At 41.1% G+C, this 19,680-nt stretch overlaps 1 protein-coding gene across 1 annotated transcript in view; it reads right to left on the minus strand.

The window, feature by feature from the left end:
• TBC1D20 (TBC1 domain family member 20) overlaps positions 1-19,474 on the minus strand; it is a 33,793-nt gene extending 14,319 nt beyond the window's left edge. The window contains exons 1-3 of the mRNA XM_004370487.2: positions 19,314-19,474; positions 9,260-9,445; positions 4,149-4,229 (exon numbers count right to left, since the gene is read on the minus strand). Coding sequence (XP_004370544.1) covers positions 4,149-4,229; positions 9,260-9,445; positions 19,314-19,383 — 337 coding nt within the window. The 5' untranslated portion in view covers positions 19,384-19,474. The remainder of the gene's footprint in view (positions 1-4,148; positions 4,230-9,259; positions 9,446-19,313) is intronic.
• Between the last annotated feature and the right edge of the window lie 206 nt (positions 19,475-19,680).

Below are 19,680 nucleotides of genomic sequence, written 5' to 3' on the forward strand. Positions count from 1 at the left end.
TTCCTTATCCTTTGTGGTGGATTTTACTTTAAAGTCTATTTTGTCAGAGATTAATATTGCCACTCCTGCTCTTTTTTGAGTGTTGTTGGCTTGATATATTTTTTCCATCCTTTGAGTTTTTGTGTCTTTAAGGTGTGTCTCTTGTAGGCAGCATATAGACGGATCATATTTTTTTTATCCAATCTGCCACTCTCTCTTTATTGGTGCATTTAGTCCATTTACATTCAGAGTAATTATTAACAGGTATGACTTTAGTGCTGTCATTCTGATATCTTTTTTTGTGTGTTGTTAACAGTGTCTTTGTTCCACTTAATTTTCTGTGCTGAGTCATTTTTCTTTATGTTTTCTTTTCATCTTTCTTACTGTTACAGATTTTCTATTTGCTGAGTCTATATTTTTCTAGTTTTTTATTTTGACTTGTAGGACTGTCAGTTTCCTTTGTGGTTATCTTAATATTTACCCCTATTTTTCTAAGTTTTTACCGTTTTTTTATTTCTTTATATTGCCTTGACTTCCTCACCATATGATAAACCTACGTCTACATTTTTTAAGTCCCTCTTTTTTGTTTTAATGTTGTCATCTTTTACATACTGACATCTGTTTCCCTATTTTCAGTGTTTTAGCTTTGGTTTATTTTTGTGACTTCCCTATCTGGGTTGACATCTGGTTGCTCTGTCCTGTGTTCTAGTCTCGGGTTTTTATCTGATGTTATTGATTTTCTAACCAGAGGACTCCCTTTAGTACTTCTCGTACTTTTGGTTTGGTTTTTGCAAATTCCCTAAGCTTCTGTTTATCTGGAAATGGCCTAATTGTACCATCATATTTGAGAGACAGTGTTGCTGGGTATATAATTCTTGGCTGGCAATTTTTTTGCTTCAAGGCTTTATATATGTCATCCCATTGCCTTCTTGCCTGTGTGGTTTCTGCTGAGTAGTCCGAGCTTATTCTTATTGACTCTCCTTTGTAGATGACTTTTTGTTTATCCCTAGCCGCTCTTAAAATTCTCTCTTTATGTTTGGTTTTGGCAAGTTTGATTATAATATGTCTTGGTGACTTTCTTTTGGGACCTACCTTATGTAGGGTTTGATGAGCATCTTGGATAGGTATCTTCTCATCTTTCACGATATCAGGGAAGTCTTCTGCGAACAAAATCTTCAACAATTCTGTGTGTATTTTCTGTTACCCCTCCCTGTTCTTGTACTCTAATCACTCATAGGTTATTCCTCTTGATAGAGTCCCACAGAATTCTCAGGGTTTCTTCATTTTATTAAATCCTTTGATTTTTCCTCAAATACGCTGATGTCAGGTGCTTTACCTTCAATCTAATTCTGACTTCCATTGCCTCAATTCTGCTCCTATGACTTTCTATTGAGTTATCTAACTCTGAAATTTTATTGTTAATCTTTTGGATTTCTGATTGCTGTTTCTCTATGGATTCCTGTAGCCTGTTGAATTTGTCATTGTGCTCTTCCCTATCTTTTTAATTTCCTCTATTGCATGTTCTGCATTTTGCTTAATTTCCTTCCTAATTTCTTAAAGAGTTCTGTATATTAATCTTTTTTATCCTGCCTCCAGTAATTCCAAGAAATTTTCTTCCTCTGGAAAGTTTCTAGATTCTTTATTTTGTGAGCTTGCTGAAGCCATCATGGATTGCCTCTTTATGTGATTTGATATTGACTGTTGTCTCTGAGCCATCAATAAGTTATTATATTTACTTTATGTTTGATTACTGTGTCCTAGCTTGTTTGTTTTGATATGACCAAATAGGCTGCTCCTGTGAGCTAGTTTGATTATTGGCACTTTTGAAGTTCTAATGTCCTGTCACCAGGTGGTTAGATCTGTTACTAGGTATGTGAGCTCAGGAGTCCGCTCACTTCTCCTGTATGGATTCAGCTCAGGTGCCCAGGTAGATAGCCACCAAGTGTGTGATGCAGGCTCTCACCTACAGTCCTAGACAGGCATGGGTGATTCATGTAGGCACAGACATCTGGCTGCAGCAGGGGGACACGCTCTGAGCAAGGCAGGGGTCTGACGGCCGCCCCCGAGTGTCCAGGAAGAAGAGTCCCTGTTCCCTAGAGCGCACAGGTGGATGGGTTTTGTAGCTGGACTATGAGCACCCAATGCTGTTGGCTGTAAGGACTGGGGGGCACCTCTTATTCATGGGCCCCGAATGCAGGTGGCTAGGTAGCGTGGGTGGAGCCACCAGTCCTCATGCCCCTGATGTGGGTAGATGAAGACTCTGCTTAAAGGGCAGAGCAGTGTCAAATGTCAAGAACCTGCCACTTCACAGCTGAAACAGTTGAAGTTAGAGTTCCAGTATATACCCTGTTGTACTGTGGTAATGAGAGCATGCGCTGCTGAGATGGGCTCACACAAGTCTATGCAGGGGGAAAGGCACTCAAAGTCCATGGATTCCTTATGCCTATGCCTAGGCAAAGCAGCTGTGCACACCCTGAGTTCCTGGCTTAGGGAAGCTGGCAGTTGTTTTTTTTTTTCCCCACTCATTTGTTATTTTGTTCACTCTCCAAGCCCGAGAGAACAGCTCAGGGCATGTGACGGACCCTACTTCCGTCCCAGGGGACTCAGCAATTGCTGAAGCCAGTCCGGAACCTAGGGCAGAGCACGGAGCAGGGAGGTCAATGGGAGAGAGGTTTTTCCCTAAGTGGGGTGTTTTTCATCCACATGGTAGGCTCAATACAATTACTTATCTTTTGCCAGTCAAGGGCTGCTTCTCACTTGTTCTAGGTGGCTGAGTAGACTCTCTGCCTTTGGGTCTCTCCTGGGGCAGAATATGACTCCCAAGCACGGCTGCTTGCCTGCCACACTGCTCACCCCCAAGCTGAGCAGGCCTGAAGGGCTCAGGCTCTCGCTGGGTCAGGTCTGGTAACTCCTCGCTGCTTCCAAACCATCTCTCCCTCCCCGTGCCACTTAGTCCGGTTCCTCAACTTTGCCTTAGATGTTCAGGGCTCTTAAATTGTCATTTACAATCAATTCACTTGCTTTTTCGGGTCTTTGTTATAAGAGGGTCCACGGAAGCATCTGACTACTCCACCATCTCGGCCCCACCTCCCTCCATAGGGTTTTCAATGGCTGATTTTTTGGAAGTAGATCGCCAGGCCTTTCTTCCAAGGTGCCTCTGGGTGGACTCGAACCTCCAACCTTTCAGTTACCAGTTGCGCACGTTAACCATCTGTACCACCCAGGGACTCTGTTACATAAATAGAAGAGGAATAAAGGGTTCAGAGGGAAAACAGGTTACCTATGGAGAAAAATGGGGGGCATCTGTCCTGTGTGGTCTCATCCGCAACCAGGAGGACAGAAAAAGGGGACCAGACCACAGGAATATGCTTTCATCAAAAGCAACTTGGCAAACTACTGGCTACATGGGAATCACATGAGCATCTCTAGAGAGCAAGGACACAGGCAGGAAAGAGGGCCCTTGAACAGACGAAATCTGAGCCACAGCATGGTTTCAGAAGAGTGAATCAGGAAGTTTAGAGGCTCTTATTCCCTTTAGCAATTCTCCTCTCTTCATGGTCCTAAAGGTGGAGTTACCAGAGGAAGAGAAATAGGTCATAAACATGAGGTCTGCCGCCCAGTTTCCTTCACTGGGAAAATGAAGACAATGGTCACTCTTCTTTCTGGGAAGAGAGAGGCAATTTTAAGAATGGACTCTGTAAACATGCAGGGACTGGTCTCCCTTCAAGTCCAAGGGCTCGATATATGTATATGCAAGACATCTCTATTTATAAATCTAATCAACTGAAGACATTAATAATTCTTGTTAGTACCCAGTTCTATACCAATCTGCTCTTTAAAGCCAGACTGATGACTCTTGCAATCCCCACGAAGTCCCTTCTGTGGTTCTGAAGAAAAAAAAACCAAAAACATTCTTTCCTCATTCACCACCTCTAGGCCAAGAGAAATTATTTTTGACTCAGGCTTTCACAGCTGAGGACTGAAAGTTACCAGGTCAACCAAAGAATGACTCCATAGATTAAGACTGCTATAGGTCCCAAGGAGGCAGGGGCCTGCATGTTAGGTCACACTGGCAACTCCCTAGGGTTGGCAAGAACCAATACAAGAAAGGAGTACAAGAGAGACAGAAACCCCCACTTGGAGCATGGCAAGACTGGAGAGCTTCTCACCAGGAGGGAACCGCCGTAAAGACCGCCTGACGTCCAGCAGCACTTGTTGATAGTCCTTGCTCATCTGCCGTAGGTTCTTCCCTATTGGAGGAAAAGGAACTTGTTACTGTGGAAATGTCTGGACAGCCAGATCAGGAGCAAAGCACTCTGGAATGACACCAAAGGCTGGAGACCCATCTCAGCTTTTTCCTGAAGTAGGATATGACATGTGCTGTTTCATGTAAGTCATGATGACTGTAAGAGGAGGGAACACAAACTGTCTAGGAGAGAATACAATGAGGTGGAAAGAGCAGCAGAGGAGAATCCAGGAGACAGAAACCCAGTGTAGGCTGCCACTGTGCAATACTGGGGAACTGAATTTCAATGTCCACATCTGTAAAATGAGCACATTCCCTTCCATATGCACCTCTCATGTTACTGTAAGGATCAAATAAGACCATGCATGTGGAAACCACACACCACTGAGAAAACTCTAACATCTGTAGAGTCTAGGGAGCACTGAGCTATTCAAAAAGAAGTATCAAGATAAACTCACAGAAAGAATCTAATCTTTTCCCTCTCTTGACCCAATAATAAAACTAAGACAATGCAAATAGGAGACAGTATTTGTTTTTGGTTGATAAGCCCCATACAGCATGAAAATAAGGAGATAGTCTCTAGCTGTTACATACCTAGTGTATACTCCCCTCACAATCCAAGTAAAAGCTACCAGAGAATCCTGTGCAATACTCCCCAACACAGACTTCATCTTATAAAAAGACATGAAAAATCTGGATTCTGACAGAAGAACATCTCACGCTTTGGAGTGTGAATATGGCAATGCCTTTTTCTTCTAACAAAAAGCTGACTGCTCTGAGACAGCCAGTTCTCAAGACAATAACAAGTGGCAACTTAACACCTACTCGGCTGCACCATGACACCAGAGCCTTCTAGTAACAGAGGCCCTGTTTTAATCATCTCCAGTACCTGGCACACAACAGGAGCTCCATTACTATTTGCCAAATGAATGAATCTTCAGCACGTGGCATTTTGCCATACAAGGAATGCAATAAACGTTTGCTGAATGAATAAGCAACACAGTGGGATTCATTGTTCTGCAGCATTTCTTTTGTATTTGCACACTGTATTCCAAGGGACTCCTTTTACTACATGGACCTTGAAAATTAACCTTTTCATAGAATTACAGAATTTTAGAATTGAAAAGGGTCTCAGTATTCCCCAATAAAAAGGGTATTTTGTTATTACTTTTTTTTTAAAAGAACTTTAGCAGTATTCTCTCTCTCCCTAGCCCAGTGCTTCTCAAAATGTTGCCCATCTGCACCAGAATCAGGTAGGGTGCTTGCCAAAATACAGATTCCTATAACCTACCCCAATCAAGTGAATCTAAACTGGACTAGTTTTTTTCTTTTCAAATTGTATTGTACATGAAAGTTTACAGAGCAAATTAGTTTCCCACTCAATAATTTATAGACAAAGTGTTCTGTGACACTGGTTGCAATTCCTGCAATGTGTGCTGACACCGAGTTCCCCATTTCACCCTGAGTGCCCCATTTCCATTCATCTGGTTTTCCTGCCCCTTCCTGCCTTCTTATCTTTGCTCTTGGGCAAATGCTGCCCTTTTGGATCTCATATAGTTGATTGTTCCAAGGAGCACTTTCCTCATGGGTGTTATTGTTTGTTTTATAGGACTGTCTATTATTTGGCTGAAAGGTGATCTCCAGGAGTGGCTTCAGATCCAAGTTAGAAGGGTGACTAAGGGCCATAGTCTCTATTAGATCAGTAAGTCTGGTCTTGTTTTATGAATTTGGATTTTATTCTAAATTTTTCTCCTGCTCTGTCTGGGACCCTCTATTGTGATTCTGGTCAGAGCAGCAAGTAGCAGTAGCCAGGCACCATCTAGTTTTCCTGGTGTCAGGCTGGTGGAGGCTGTGGTTCATGTGGGCCAGTAGTCCTTTGGACTAACTGCTCTCTTTAGTCTTTGGTTTTCTTCACTGTTCTTTTGTTCCAGATGGGAAGAGACGAATAGTTAGATGGCCACTTGCCAACTTCTAAGACCCCAGATGCTACTCACCAAAGTAGGATGCGGAACATTGTCTATATGGATTATGATATGCCAGTTGATCGAGACTATCGTCCCCAGCCCTCAAGCCCAGCAACTCAGTCCCATGAAGTGTCTGGTTATGTCTAAGTTTCCCTGACTGTGCTCCCTGTGTGCTCCATTGTGTGTATGATTACACATGCAGCACATACTAATATGTATGTACGTGGGTGTGCTACCATATGCCCTCCCATACCTATTCAGCATACATATCTGTCTATGTATCCACTTGTGAATTATTATTACTGTTGTTGCAGAGCTGTGTATGTTGTAGTATTCAGCGTCATTGCCTTTTATTCTTGCATACCTCTCAGTGTCTTTCTTTGCCTTGGTCATGCTGTCTTGACTTCCCCATATTGCATATTGCCTTTCCCTTCACCAGAGTTAACATGTGTCTAGTTGGTGGTTTTCCGTTCCCCCTATTCCCATCCGTGGTGACCATCAAAGAGTGTTACTTTCTGCATGTAAATCTTTTTTTAACATTTTATAATAGTGGCCTCATACAATATTTGTTGACTTATTTCACTCACCATTATGTCCTTCAGGTTCATCCATGTTGTGAGATGTTTTGTGGATTTGTCATTATTCTTTATCATTGCATTGTATTCCATTTTGTGTATGTACCACAGTTTTTTTATCCATTCATCTGCTGAAGGGCATTTAGGTTGTTTCCATCTTTTTGCTATTGTGAATAACGCTGCAATGAGCATAGGTGTGCATGTGTCTATTCTTGTCACGGCTCTTATTTCTCTAGGATATATACCTAAGGGTGGGATTGCTGTATCACATGGTATTTCTATTTCTAGCTTTTTAGGGAAGTGCCATATAATTTTGTATAGTGGTTGTATGATTTTACATTCCCACCAGCAGTGTATAAGAGTTCCAATCTTCCCACAGCTTCACCAGCATTTGCTGTTCAGATTTTTGAATCAGTGCCATTCTTGCCAGGGTGAGATAGTATCTCATTGTAGTTTTGACTTGCATCTCTTTAATGGCTAATGATCACAAGCATCTCTTCATATTTGTCAGCCGCCTGAATGTCTTTTTTGGTGAAGTGGCTGTTCATGTCCTTTGTTCATTTTTTAATTGGACTGTTAATCTTTTTCTTGTTGAGGTGTTGAAGTCTTCTATAAATTTTAGAGATTAGATTCTTGACGGATACGTCGTGGCCAAAAATCTTCTCCCCGTCTGTAGGTTCTCTTTTTACTTTTTTTAAATTGTGCATTAGGTGAAAGTTTACACGGCAAATTAGATTCCCGTTCGACGGTTTGTACATGAAGCGTTCCATGACACCGGTTTCATTACCCACAGTGTGTCAGCACTCTCCCCATTTCCGCTCTGGGTTCTCCATTTCTTTTTGTCCTGATTTTCTACCCCTTCCTGCCTTCTCATCTTTGCTTTTGGGCAAATACTGCCCTTTTGATCTCATATAATTGACTGTTCTAAGGGGTACGTTCCTCTCAGGTATTATTGTTTATTTTATGGGCTTGTCTATTGTTTGGCTGGAAGGTGGTCTCTGGGAATGGCTTCATTCCTCACAAAAGTGTCTTAGGGCCATAGTCTCAGGGGTTCCTCCAGTATCTGTCTGGTCTTTTTTGTGGATTTGATTTTTTCTTCTACAATTTTTCTCCCACTCTATCCAGGACCCTCTGTTGTGATCCCAGTCAGAGCAGCCAGGTAGTGGTAGCTGGGCACCATCTAGTTCTTCTTGTCTTGGGGTCATGTAGGCCGTGGTTCATGTGGTCCATTAGTCCTATGGACTAACTGCTCCCTTGAGTCTTTGCTTTTCTTCACTCTCCTTTGCTCCAGACAGGAAGAGACCAACAGTTGTATCTTATACGTCCACTCACAAACTTTTAAGGCCCCAGATGCAACTCACCAAAGTAGGATGCAGAACACTGTCTTTATGAGCTATGTTGTGCCAATTGACATAGATGTCCCCTGAGTCTATGGTCCTTTGCCTTCCAGCCTAGGAACTTCATCCCACAAGGTGTCTGGTTATGTCTAAGAGGTTTCCCTGACTGAACCCCTTTTGTGCTCTGTTGTCTATATTAATTTATGAGCACCTACAGTCATATATGTAGAAATATCCACCACCAAACCTGTATCTGCCAGTGGGTGTCCTCCTTTACACCCTCCCACATCTCTTGGCACATCTATCTACCTAACTATCCATTCATAAATTATTGTTTGTTAATACTATTGTTGCAGGATTGTCTATGCTACAGTAATTACTGTAGTTGCCCTTTATTCTTATGTTCCTCGCAGTCTTCCTTTGCTTTGGTCATGTTGTACTGACTTCTCCCATACTGTATAATGCCTTACCCTTCACCAATATTAACACGTGTCTTCTATTTGGTAATTTTCTCTCCCTTCCACTCCCCTGGTAACCATCAAAGAATGTTTCTTTTCTTCTTTTTCTGTGTGTAAACCTATTGTTGTTACTTTATAATAGTAGACTCATAAAATATTTGTCCTTTTGTGATTGACTTATTTCACTCAACATAATGTCCTCCAAATTCATCCATGTTGTGAGATGTTTTGTGGATCCGTCATTATTCTTTATCACTGCACAGTACTCCATCATGTGTACATACCACAGTTTGTTAATCCATTCATTTGTTGATGGGCATTTAGGTTGTTCCCACCTTTTGGAATAATGCTGCAATGAACATGGGTGTGCATATGTCTATTCGTGTCACAGCTCTTATTTCTTTAGGGTATATACCTAGGAGTGGGACTGCTGTCTTTTTACTTCTGGATGGAATAGGTATTTTTAATAAATTCCCCTACCTAGTCAATACTTTAATCCTTGATAAAAGTCCATTCCATTTTTGAATAAAACTTTACTTATCAGTTTGACCTTTTTTTCAGAGTGGGCCCAAGCATACTCTAAAATGCTTTAGGTTTACTCATCTGCTTATGGTTTGAAATGAGCATCAAAATCAAAGATCCTGGAATGCTTTTCTCCCCGCCCCTTAGACCAGCTTCCTTCACAGTGCCCCACCATTACCTGATAGAGGCGGCGGGTCACTGGTGTTGATGTTGAGGAGCTTGGGCCACACTTTTCGCCGGATCTCATCACTCAGGAGCCCTCCTTCACTGATAGCCATGCGTCTAAGGGCAGCCACATCGATGGGGTCACTGTTCAGAGCCTGGTGTATTTCTGCCACTTTCTTTTTCCTCTTGCCATTAAAGTCTGCAAAACAGAGGGAGTAAAGGGATTAGGCACAGACTCAGCATGTGCACATTTTCTGCTTAGGGCTCAATCTCTTTATTCGGTTTGAGGTATGCAGAGGTGTCTCCTTTCAGACAGACAGCTCTGCAATCACCTGCTTGCATACAGTCCCATAGCCAGATGCACTATTAATTTCAGGATCAGTTCACTGAACCTCACCAGAGACAGAAAGAGAAACCTTATTATAAAATAGATTTTAAACAGCCTATTTTAAAAAGATGACCTTTTTCTGTAGGTCTGAACCAAAGATCAGAGGCACAGATCAGAGATAATTACATTTTTTAAAATAGAAAGATGCAGTAAAAAAAAAAAAAGGATGTATTAAAATCAAACAGATCTTGGTAAAATTCTGGCTCTGCCACTCATCTGTTATATAACCTTGGCAGGTTACTTCACCTCTCTGAGACTCAGAGTTGACATCCTCCTGTCAGGACATTTTTCTACTATCTCCATTGGGTAGAACCCAGTCACATGATACCAACCTAACTGCCAGAAAGGCTGGAAAATGAGGGAGGAGCATCTAGACATTTTGTAAGCACTACCTTATTTTATGTACGTAATGCGCGTTATGCATCTTTTGCCAACTGTGCAGCCGCCCTGCTGCTATTTTCGTAAGTGAGCTGTGTGCATGTTATATGTGTGGGCACATTTATATGGGTGCATTATCTGCGAAAAAATACAGTACGTCTCATCAATACTTACTACAAGTGTTAGACTCCTATGAATGTCCCATCAATAAACTGAACCATATTTAAAGCTAAATAAACACTAAAATCCTTTAATTTTCTAAAATAGGTGATAAATCAACACAATTTAAATGGACTGACTTGGAAACAAAAAAGCTATCCTGATTCTCATTATCTAAGAAAAAGGACATTGTATTAGTATAATAAATATAGGCAACCAAGCTTTTCCTCCAAAGAATAATGTAATTTATATTGGATTGATGAAATAGGGTGCGAGAAGGTAGGGGCTGGCAGATAATTATGTGACCCCAAATTCCTGTTATTATTGTTTGTTTATTCACTAAGAGCAATCTCAAACACTTCTGATCATTACTTGCTGAATCTCATAACATCTCTCCGAAGTAGGAAGAAGGCAAGGTTTATAGGTGGAAAATCTACAATTCATAGTCTTTGACTATCAGAGGGGAAAAAAAGCCCAATTATGTATCCCTCTACTTTTAATCCTATTTACTATTCCTACTTACACTCTCTGCTTGACTGCAGTCAATATTAGACATGTATAATTTGAAATGTCCAGAAATTCAAATCAGTTTTTGATATGTGCTTCTCCACCATGTAAAAGGTGTATTATTGTCTCTTTTAGGTGCCACTGAGTCAATTTTGACTCCTTGCAATGTCATGAGACAGAGTAGAACTGCCCCATAGGGTTTTCTAGGCTGTATTCTTTTTTTTTTTCCTTTAAAAAATAAAAAAATTATTGTGGTAAAATATACATAACAAAAAGTTTGCCACTATAAACATTTAACATTTTTAAGGGTACAATTCAGCAACATTAATTATATTCACCATGTTGTGCCAACATCACCACTATCCATTTCCAAAAAATTACATCACTCCAAACAAACTCAATGCTCCTTAACCAATAATTCTTCATCTCCCCCTGGTAACTTACCAGCCCCTCGTGACCACTAATAAACTTTTGTCTCTCTGCATTTGCCTTTTCTAAATATTTCATGTAAGTTGGATCATACAGTATTTATCCTTTTGTGTGACTTATTTTGTCCAGAATAATGTTTTCAAGGTTTATCTACGTCATAACGTGTATCAGAATTTCATTTCTCTTTATGGGTGAATGTTAATCCATTGTATGTATATGCCACATTTTGTTTATCCATCCATCTGCTGATGGACACTTGGGTTATTTCCACCTTTTGGCTATTGTGAACACTGGTGTACACGTTATTTGTTTGAATCCTACTTTCACATCTTTTGAAAATATACCTAGGAGTGGAATTGCTGGGTCATATGGTAATTCTATGTTTAACTTTTTGAGGAATTGCCAAACTGTTTTCCACAGTGGTTACACCCTTTTACATTCCTACTAGCAATGGATGAAGGTTCCAATTTCTCCATATTCTTGCCAAAAATTGTTAGTTTCCATTTTTCTGATAATACCAACCAACCTAGTGGGTGTGAGGTGGTATCTCACTGTGGTTTTGATTAGCATTTCCCTAATGACTAATGAAGAAACCTTGGTGGCACAGTGGTTAAGCACTACTGCAGCTAACCAAAAGGTCAGCAGTTCGAATCCACCAGGTGCTCCTTGGAAACTCTATGGGGCAGTTCTACTCTGCACTATGCGGTTGCTATGAGTCAGAATTGACTCGACAGCCACAGGTTGGTTTTAATGACTAATGATACTTCCTGAAAATTAGCCATTGAAAACCCTTTGAAGCACAATTCTATTCTAACACACATGGGTTTAGGCTGTAATCTTTATGAGAGGAGATTGTCAGGTCTTTTCCTCCTTGGCGTCATTAGGTGGGTTTTAACTGTCAACCTTTCGGTTAGCAGACAAGCACTTAAATGTTGCACCACCAGGACTTCTTTAAATGTATATTAGAACCAAATTATTACCAGTTTTTGTTGAGCTGATGCTGACTCATGGCAACCTCATATGTGTCAGAGTAGAACTGTGCTCCCTAGAGTTTTCAGTGACTGATTTTTCTGAAGCAGACTGTCAGGCTTTTCTTCCAAGGCACCTCTGGATAGACTCAAACCTCCAACCTTTCAGTTAGCAGCTGAGCATGTTAACTGTTTTTACCACCCAGGGACTGCCAGAGTCAAATCAGGGCTTCCAAATAAAATGCAAAGAATGGATGAAATTAACAAGATAATATAAGAAGTAATAAATATTTTTTACTTATTTATTAATAATTTATTTTATAATTTAATATAAATTAATAATTATGTCAATTGTTGTTTGACATAGATTATTACAGAATAGTTCATAACATCTTCATAGAAAAAAATCTCCAACATATTAGTTGTGAGAGAAATTATTTCAGACATACATTACAACAACACGAGACCCAGGGAAAAAGAAGGATGACTAGAATAGTAACTAGTTAGCAGGAACATTATTTAAAATTTTCATCATATTTCTAGCGCCCCAAGCAATGTTTAACACATAATAGGTGCAAAAATATATTCTTTGAATGAATGTGGGTGGCAAAATACATCAAAGCTTTAATATACCTTTGTGCCCTTTAAAAAAAATACGGACGTCTCTAAATGGGCACTAACTAGCACTAACTCTAGGTCTCTGGGTGGCGCAAATGGTTAATGTGTTCAGCTGCTAACTGAAAGGTTGGAGATTCAAGTATATCCAGAGACACCTCACAAGAAAGCCTTGGTGATCTACTTCCAAAAATTCAGCCACTGAAAACCCTATGGAACACAGTTCTACTCTGCCACACATAGGATTGCCATGAGTTGGAATCAACCGACAGCAGTGGGTTTGGTTTAGTTGTCCTCTCTGAAACAAAACAGATTTTTAAAATCAATCTACAGATATTTAATTAGCATACAATGTGCAAAACACTAGGGATATACTGTATAAGTAACAGGCAAAGAGTTACAATTATAATAAATGTTCAGTAAATTCAGGCACATTCAGCAGTTAGTGCTTTCCTAATAGAATGCCTTTCCCTTTTTAATATTTAAACTTCACAAAGCAAATATACCTCTTAATACAATTAATTTTTCACTATTGTTTATATATAAAATATGTACATGTCACCAAAACTTAATACTACATTTTTAACAAAACCACACATAGAAAAAGTCTCCAGTTACATGCCAATACAAGTGATGAAACGTCAGAATCACAGAGAGATATTCTGAAAAGCAGAGGTGTCAAAGGGTACACAGGTCTCCAGTGTGGCTGGTGGTAAAAAAGGCCATGATACTGCACATAAAGTAACTGCTTCTTAACAACTGTATTGATTACTAGTGATCAGGGAGTAATGTTTTAAGCGTTTTACAAGCTTATATGACAGTCTGTTATTTATGCAGGCAGTTTACTGTGTTTAAATTACCTTTTAGGAAATTGGTTAGGGGTTTGTGGTTGATGTGTTCATGTTACGATCTTTCCACTTAAAATAATGGGTAACAGGCTCTTGATTAGTTTTCATGCAGAATATCTAATTTTAGGAATGGCTTACTTTCATTAAATGGATGATGCCTGTATTTAGATTCTTCCTGGTAGCCTGCACTATTGAGAAAACAAGACATAAACACAAGAAAAGTCAAACAACACAAACAAATGTCACAAGGCAGTGCATTACAATACCAAAAAGGTGTGCAGACAATAAATGCCAACAGCTCAAAGGGTTTGCTGTAGGTCAGGCTAACCTCAGAAGAGTGCACCTCAAAAAGGAAGAGGAGGACTTAGACTCGGAGGAGGGGCAGAAAGCTGAAGAAAGGGTTGCAAACAGGAAACACAATACCCTTTCATTTGACAGTACAAAGACTCAAAAATATTTATGTAGCATACATGAGGCGCAACGCACTAAAGTTGAAGTGGAAAATAATGCTGGAAGGTAGGTTAGGCTTCCAAAGAGACACTAAGCAGCTTTCCTCAGCAATGCTATTTCTATTCTGAGGCAACAGTCCACAAAGCGTTTCCATGATGAAGCTGCACGTTACTAACACAAACGAAAGTTGGCACTAATAGCCCTGGTTCCTACCTATGAGAACTGTGACATATAAACAGAGGCACCAACTGTTTGGAGTCACACGCAACTGGAAGTGCAGACAGGAAAATAACTTACACAGGTGCTTTTCACCCAGGTAAACCTGTCCTCCTGGCTAGACTGTTGCTGTTTTTCTCTGATAACCTAGTAGGGTGACCATTTGTTCCAGTCTGACAGAATCCTGATTTGTGCTTATAGTCCTGGCATAATTGCTCACAGTAAACCCCTCCCAACCCCTACAGTCTCAAAAGTGTCCCAGTCTGAATGCTAAATTAAATGGTTACTCTACCTAGAAATCATGAAAGATCAAGTGCCAATTCCCTCTGTCAGCATAGCACCTAACTAGTCAAATGTTTGTTTACAAAGTGCTTCAAGCCCTTGGCTAAGTTGTGTCCATCCATCTATCCATCCACCTGTCCATCAGTCCATCCATCCATTCATTAGTACATCATTTAATGAGTGTCTACGGATATTAAATACTATACTGGGGATACAAAGATGAATATGACTTATCCCCAGTCCCTGAAAAACACACAGTCAGGAGGGACACAAACAATTATTATACATAACAGGATCATGAAGGATTATCAAAGTCCAGAGGAAAGAATGACTACTGAGGTAATCAGGAAAGGATTAACTGAGAATATATTCTGGTACTTTCTTAAAGAAAACATAGCCACATGGAAATGAGTGTGTTAAGGGGAGAACATTCCAGCCAGAGGAAAGATTATGTGGAAAGCTCTTGTCACATGAAAGAAACACCACGTCCAGGAAACACACAAATTCTGTGAGGCTAGTGTCAGCTAAAGGGAGGGGGAGACTGGAAAGATTACAGTTAAATGAGGGGAGGCCAGGGAGGGATTTTACTTCCGCCTTTACGGCCATCCTTAAGAGGAGCAGGCTGTATGTTTTCAAAGAAGGGTTACAGATGCTCAGGAAACAGGAAAGACATTTTTTGTAACAGGCTGAGACAAAATATGAGCAAGAACTGAATTAATTTCTAACAGCAAAAATCTACCAGATATTTATGAATGCTTTTTTTAGATTACCCTTGTATTTTCTACACATCACAAATTGAGAACTTAAAATTTTAATACTGAATACTGCTTGATGTAAGCTGACATTTTAAAATTTTGTTAGCCTATTTGCTAAGGGTATGGAATTTTTCCCTCAATTTGTTTAGACATTATATCTGCCTTTCCGAGTGAGCTACTCAGCCATGTCACAGTGAATCTGGGGGAAGTGAAGCTGTTGCTTGTATCTCGGGGAGAAGAACACTGTTTGCAATCAGCTGGATTTCCATTAGGTCTTGGCAAATAATCTGCCATAATGTTAACTAATTCTGAGCCAAAACCACAGCTCAATACTTATTTCTCTTAAGACTCTGTTCTATTTCTATTTTTAACCCTGCATTTCAAAAATTACTACTGTCTTCTCATTTTGGCATTCTGTGGGCATTCAATAAATATGTGCTGAATAGAAGAAATGATTTACCATAGCTATTGCTCCTCTGGAAAACTGTGGCCTATAGTAAATGACATTATTTCCCCCATACTACCGCTAAGAATATGCTCACTGCAGAACTCTAAATAGACTTGTAGATTCTTTGGCCTCTTTCTAAAGCTACTGGTACTTCCCAGAGAGTAGGATGCTGCTCAAATGTGGATTTTAGCTGCTGTCCGTTCAAGCCCGCAATATCATCTTCCTTGACCCAGCATTCCGGTGATTAAACATTAACAACAATAAGGAAGGCACTCCTACATGAACACCAATCCCCCATTCCACCCCACAAGTATTTTACTGCATCTAATGTGTAGGCTTTCAATGTGACATAAAAAGGGAGGCGTAAACAGAAAACTCCGGTGAACTAGAGATGTATAAATTACAGAGTGAGAAGGTCAACTATTAGACTACACTTAAGGGAGAAAGTTAGCAGAGTATCAACCGAACAACTAACTTACATATATGCTCTTCGTCTCAGAAAATCATAGAACTATACTTGGGATGCTCAGGAAAAGATAAAAATTAATGCCTACTATCTATTTTATTTTAAAATAAGCTTTATAGATGGATTTTGGGTAGGGACACAATTTCTGGACTTGGGACTACTGTATCTGGGCTTGGGATGTTTTTATCCCACATTCCATCTGTAGGTAGTACATAGGTAATTCAAATCCCCCTGAACCCTTTCTTCTCCGGTTTCTTTATTGCCCACTTCCTAGAGAACTGTACTGTATATGGAGCCCTGGTGGTGCAGTGGTTAAGTGTTTGAATCTACCAGCCGCTCCTTGGAAACCCTATGGGGCAGTTCTACTCTGTCCTACAGAGCCACTAAGAGTCAGAATCAACTCGATGGCAACGGGTTTTGGTACTGTATAATCCAAAGTTGATTCCTTCCAAATTCCTTTATAGTAGAGACTTTGGATATCATAACAATGACTGAATTAAATGACTGTCCCACAGTTGATTGTAAAATATAAGGTTCAGCTTTAAATACCCTGATGAATAAAAAAGTAATTCATTCAACAAAGGAAAAAGACATGATATAGGCACTACTTTCGCCTGGTCTCAATTAAAATGATCACTTTAATAATGGACATTGAAGCAGCAGTTCTTAACAGTTCAGATAAAGATGGCTGGGCCTCAGTTACCAACTCAAATTTCCCACAGCTCTGGCTACATAACCAAAGGAAAGATTTCTGCCTTCTCAGAGCAACAGGTATCTTCAAAAGCATCTGGCTTGGGGAACTTAATATACCAGGGAAAAACAATGAGTAAAGATGATCACTAGCTATGCTTCCTCTAGAAGTTTCTCCATATCACCAAAAAAAAATTAGTGACTTACAGCAGGTAAATTATCTACACACTTAATAATGGAAAGTTACGTGAGAGTACAAAATTCCATACTGATTATTTGGTTTAAACGTGCATTTTAAGAAAGCTTTACAGTTTTAAACAGAAGCTAAACTCAAACTAAGCAATGCTAGCCTTAAAACAATGAAAGAGCCAGTCAGACAGCGAGCAAGCAACTCCCCCAGACAGACACCCCCTATCCCACCCCCTTGAACTCCTGATGCTGACGCTGGAAATTAACTTAAAAATTTATGCTTGAACTTCCTATCTGTACCAGAGAAAGACAGTGGGAGAGGAAAACCTTACCCTTATCCTGGGTAAGGTTCCTATTAAAAAAAAAAAAGAAAAAAAAAGTCTCTATTTTTGTAGGATCTAATTAGTTGCTCTACCACCTATCTGTCAATTTTTCATACTGTGGTAGCTTACATATTGCTGTGATGCTGGGAGCTATGTCACTAGTATTTCAAATACCAGCAGGGTCACCCTTGGTCGATAGGTTTCAGTGGAGCTTCCAGACTAAGCCAGATTAGGAAGAAAGGCCTGGTGATCTACTTCTGAAAATCAGACAGTGAAAATCCTATGGATCACAACAGAATATTGTTCAGTAGAGTGCTCGAAGACGAGCCCCCTAAGCTGGAAGGCACTCAAAATACACAGTGGCTACAACAACAGACTTGAGCATACCAACGATCCTGAAGATAGCACAGGACCAGGCTACGTTTTAATTTTGTTGTACATGGGGTCGCCCTGAGTTGGAGCCAACTCAACAGCAGCTAACAACAATCAGTTTCTACAAAACAGTGCCCAAATTGTCAGATTCATTAACTATCTGAAACATAAAGATAAGCATACATCAAGAAAGACTGTTTAACCCCAACAATGGAGAAAAATTATTCCAAATCAATCACATCATAAACTCTACAAAGGAGTGCTTCTAGTAACTTTGCCAAGAACTCTCTGATTTTAAAAAAACTACTTTGTTTTTTTAAACACCTCATATCCAAATTCTTTCTATTTGTTCAGAGGAGCAAAATTAAAGGAACTAGGGGTAAAGTCTTGCAACCTAGAAGGACCAGGCACAGCTGCACTGCAACAGGTCACAAGATCTGTGCCTCTTGGGCACTATTATGCTATGAGGCCAGATGTCACACAAAACCCAGCAAAGGGTTATGATGCTAGAGGGCTCAGAGAAGTCATACGAGGAGTCAGCTCCACTTCTATCCAGTATCAAAACAGGAGAAAAAGGGGTAACAGAAAATAAGCCCAGATATGATACCAGGTGCTTCATTAAAAGGTGGTGGGTTCTATTACGGGCACTACTTACCAAAGGACCCAGAAAGTGGGAAAGTTAAAAAGATTATTCGAGTTGATACAGGATGAACATTCATAATTTTAATTGTCATGTATTTATGATGTGTAAGACATATTCAAAAATATAGTGCACTACGAAACCATGACTTCATGAAAATTATTTAGGATAAAAGTAAGTAAGAAAAAAAGAGAGAAATGCTTTTTACAGAATTAAGTAAACATTAAAATGGGTGCAAATGATAGAGACAGAAAGTGGATTAGTGGTTGCCAGAGGCTGGGGGACTGGGGAATGGGGAGTGACTGCTAATGGGTACCGAGTTTCTTTTTGGGGGTGATGAAAATGTTCTGGAATGAGGTAATGACTACTGACGATGGTTGCACAGCCTTGTGAAGGTACTAACAATCACTGAATTGTACACTTTAATACAGGGTGAATTTTATAGTACTGAAATATATCTTAATTTTAAAAATAGGGGGCGCACGGACACTACGTAGATCAAGAAGCCGATAGATGAATGAAGTTTGGGAAATTTGCCTGATAGAGATCGAGACGTCACCAGGAGTCTGTGGACGTGGCCAGACAGTCCCAGGCCAGGGGGTGAGGCCTGGTCTCAGCTCTCAGGGAGACCCGATTCCGCTTCTCCCCAAATGTAACGAAACAGGGTCGTAGGGCCCCCGCCCCGCCCTTCCCACTGGGGACGCGATTCTGCCACCAGGGCTCCTCTAGCCGCTTCAGCCTCCGCCTAATCCCCCAATTCCAGGCCCTCTTCCCCTCAGACCCTTCAGCCTTTAACTCTCCCGCCCTCCTGATCCCTGCCTCCTCCGACACCGTCTCAGCCTCGGGCCCACTCCTCTGACAGCTGTCGCTGGCCCCGCCGGCCGCCCCTGACCCTCAGGTCGTTACCGCAGGCCGCTCCTCGATACCCCGGCCGCCTTCCGTACCTGCCTTCTCCGCACTGCCGGCCCAGCGGCTGGAGGTGGGACCGTCGCCCTGAGCACTCTGGAGGGCCATGCCCCGGGGGCCCGGGCCCGGGCCCGAGCCCCGGCTGGTGACGGAGCCGTGAGGAGACGCGGCGGGTCCCCGAGCCCGCTCCGCCAGGGTAGGTTTGGCTCCGTCGGCCACCGGTGCGCAGGCGCACAGGCGTTCCCGCGCGGGCTCCGCCCCTGCGCCGGCACGTGACCCTGCCCTACGCAGGGGTGGACCGTGCTGACCGGGATAAGCACGCACGCTCCCTAAACGCTAGGAAGAATAGGGAGCGCGGTCCGGAAATTTAGGTCGGTGTGAAGTACAGAGCGTGGGGCCCTTAGT

Source organism: Trichechus manatus, unplaced genomic scaffold (genome assembly GCF_000243295.1).
Source record: "Trichechus manatus latirostris isolate Lorelei unplaced genomic scaffold, TriManLat1.0 scaffold00008, whole genome shotgun sequence".
Classification (NCBI taxonomy): Eukaryota; Metazoa; Chordata; class Mammalia; order Sirenia; family Trichechidae; genus Trichechus; species Trichechus manatus.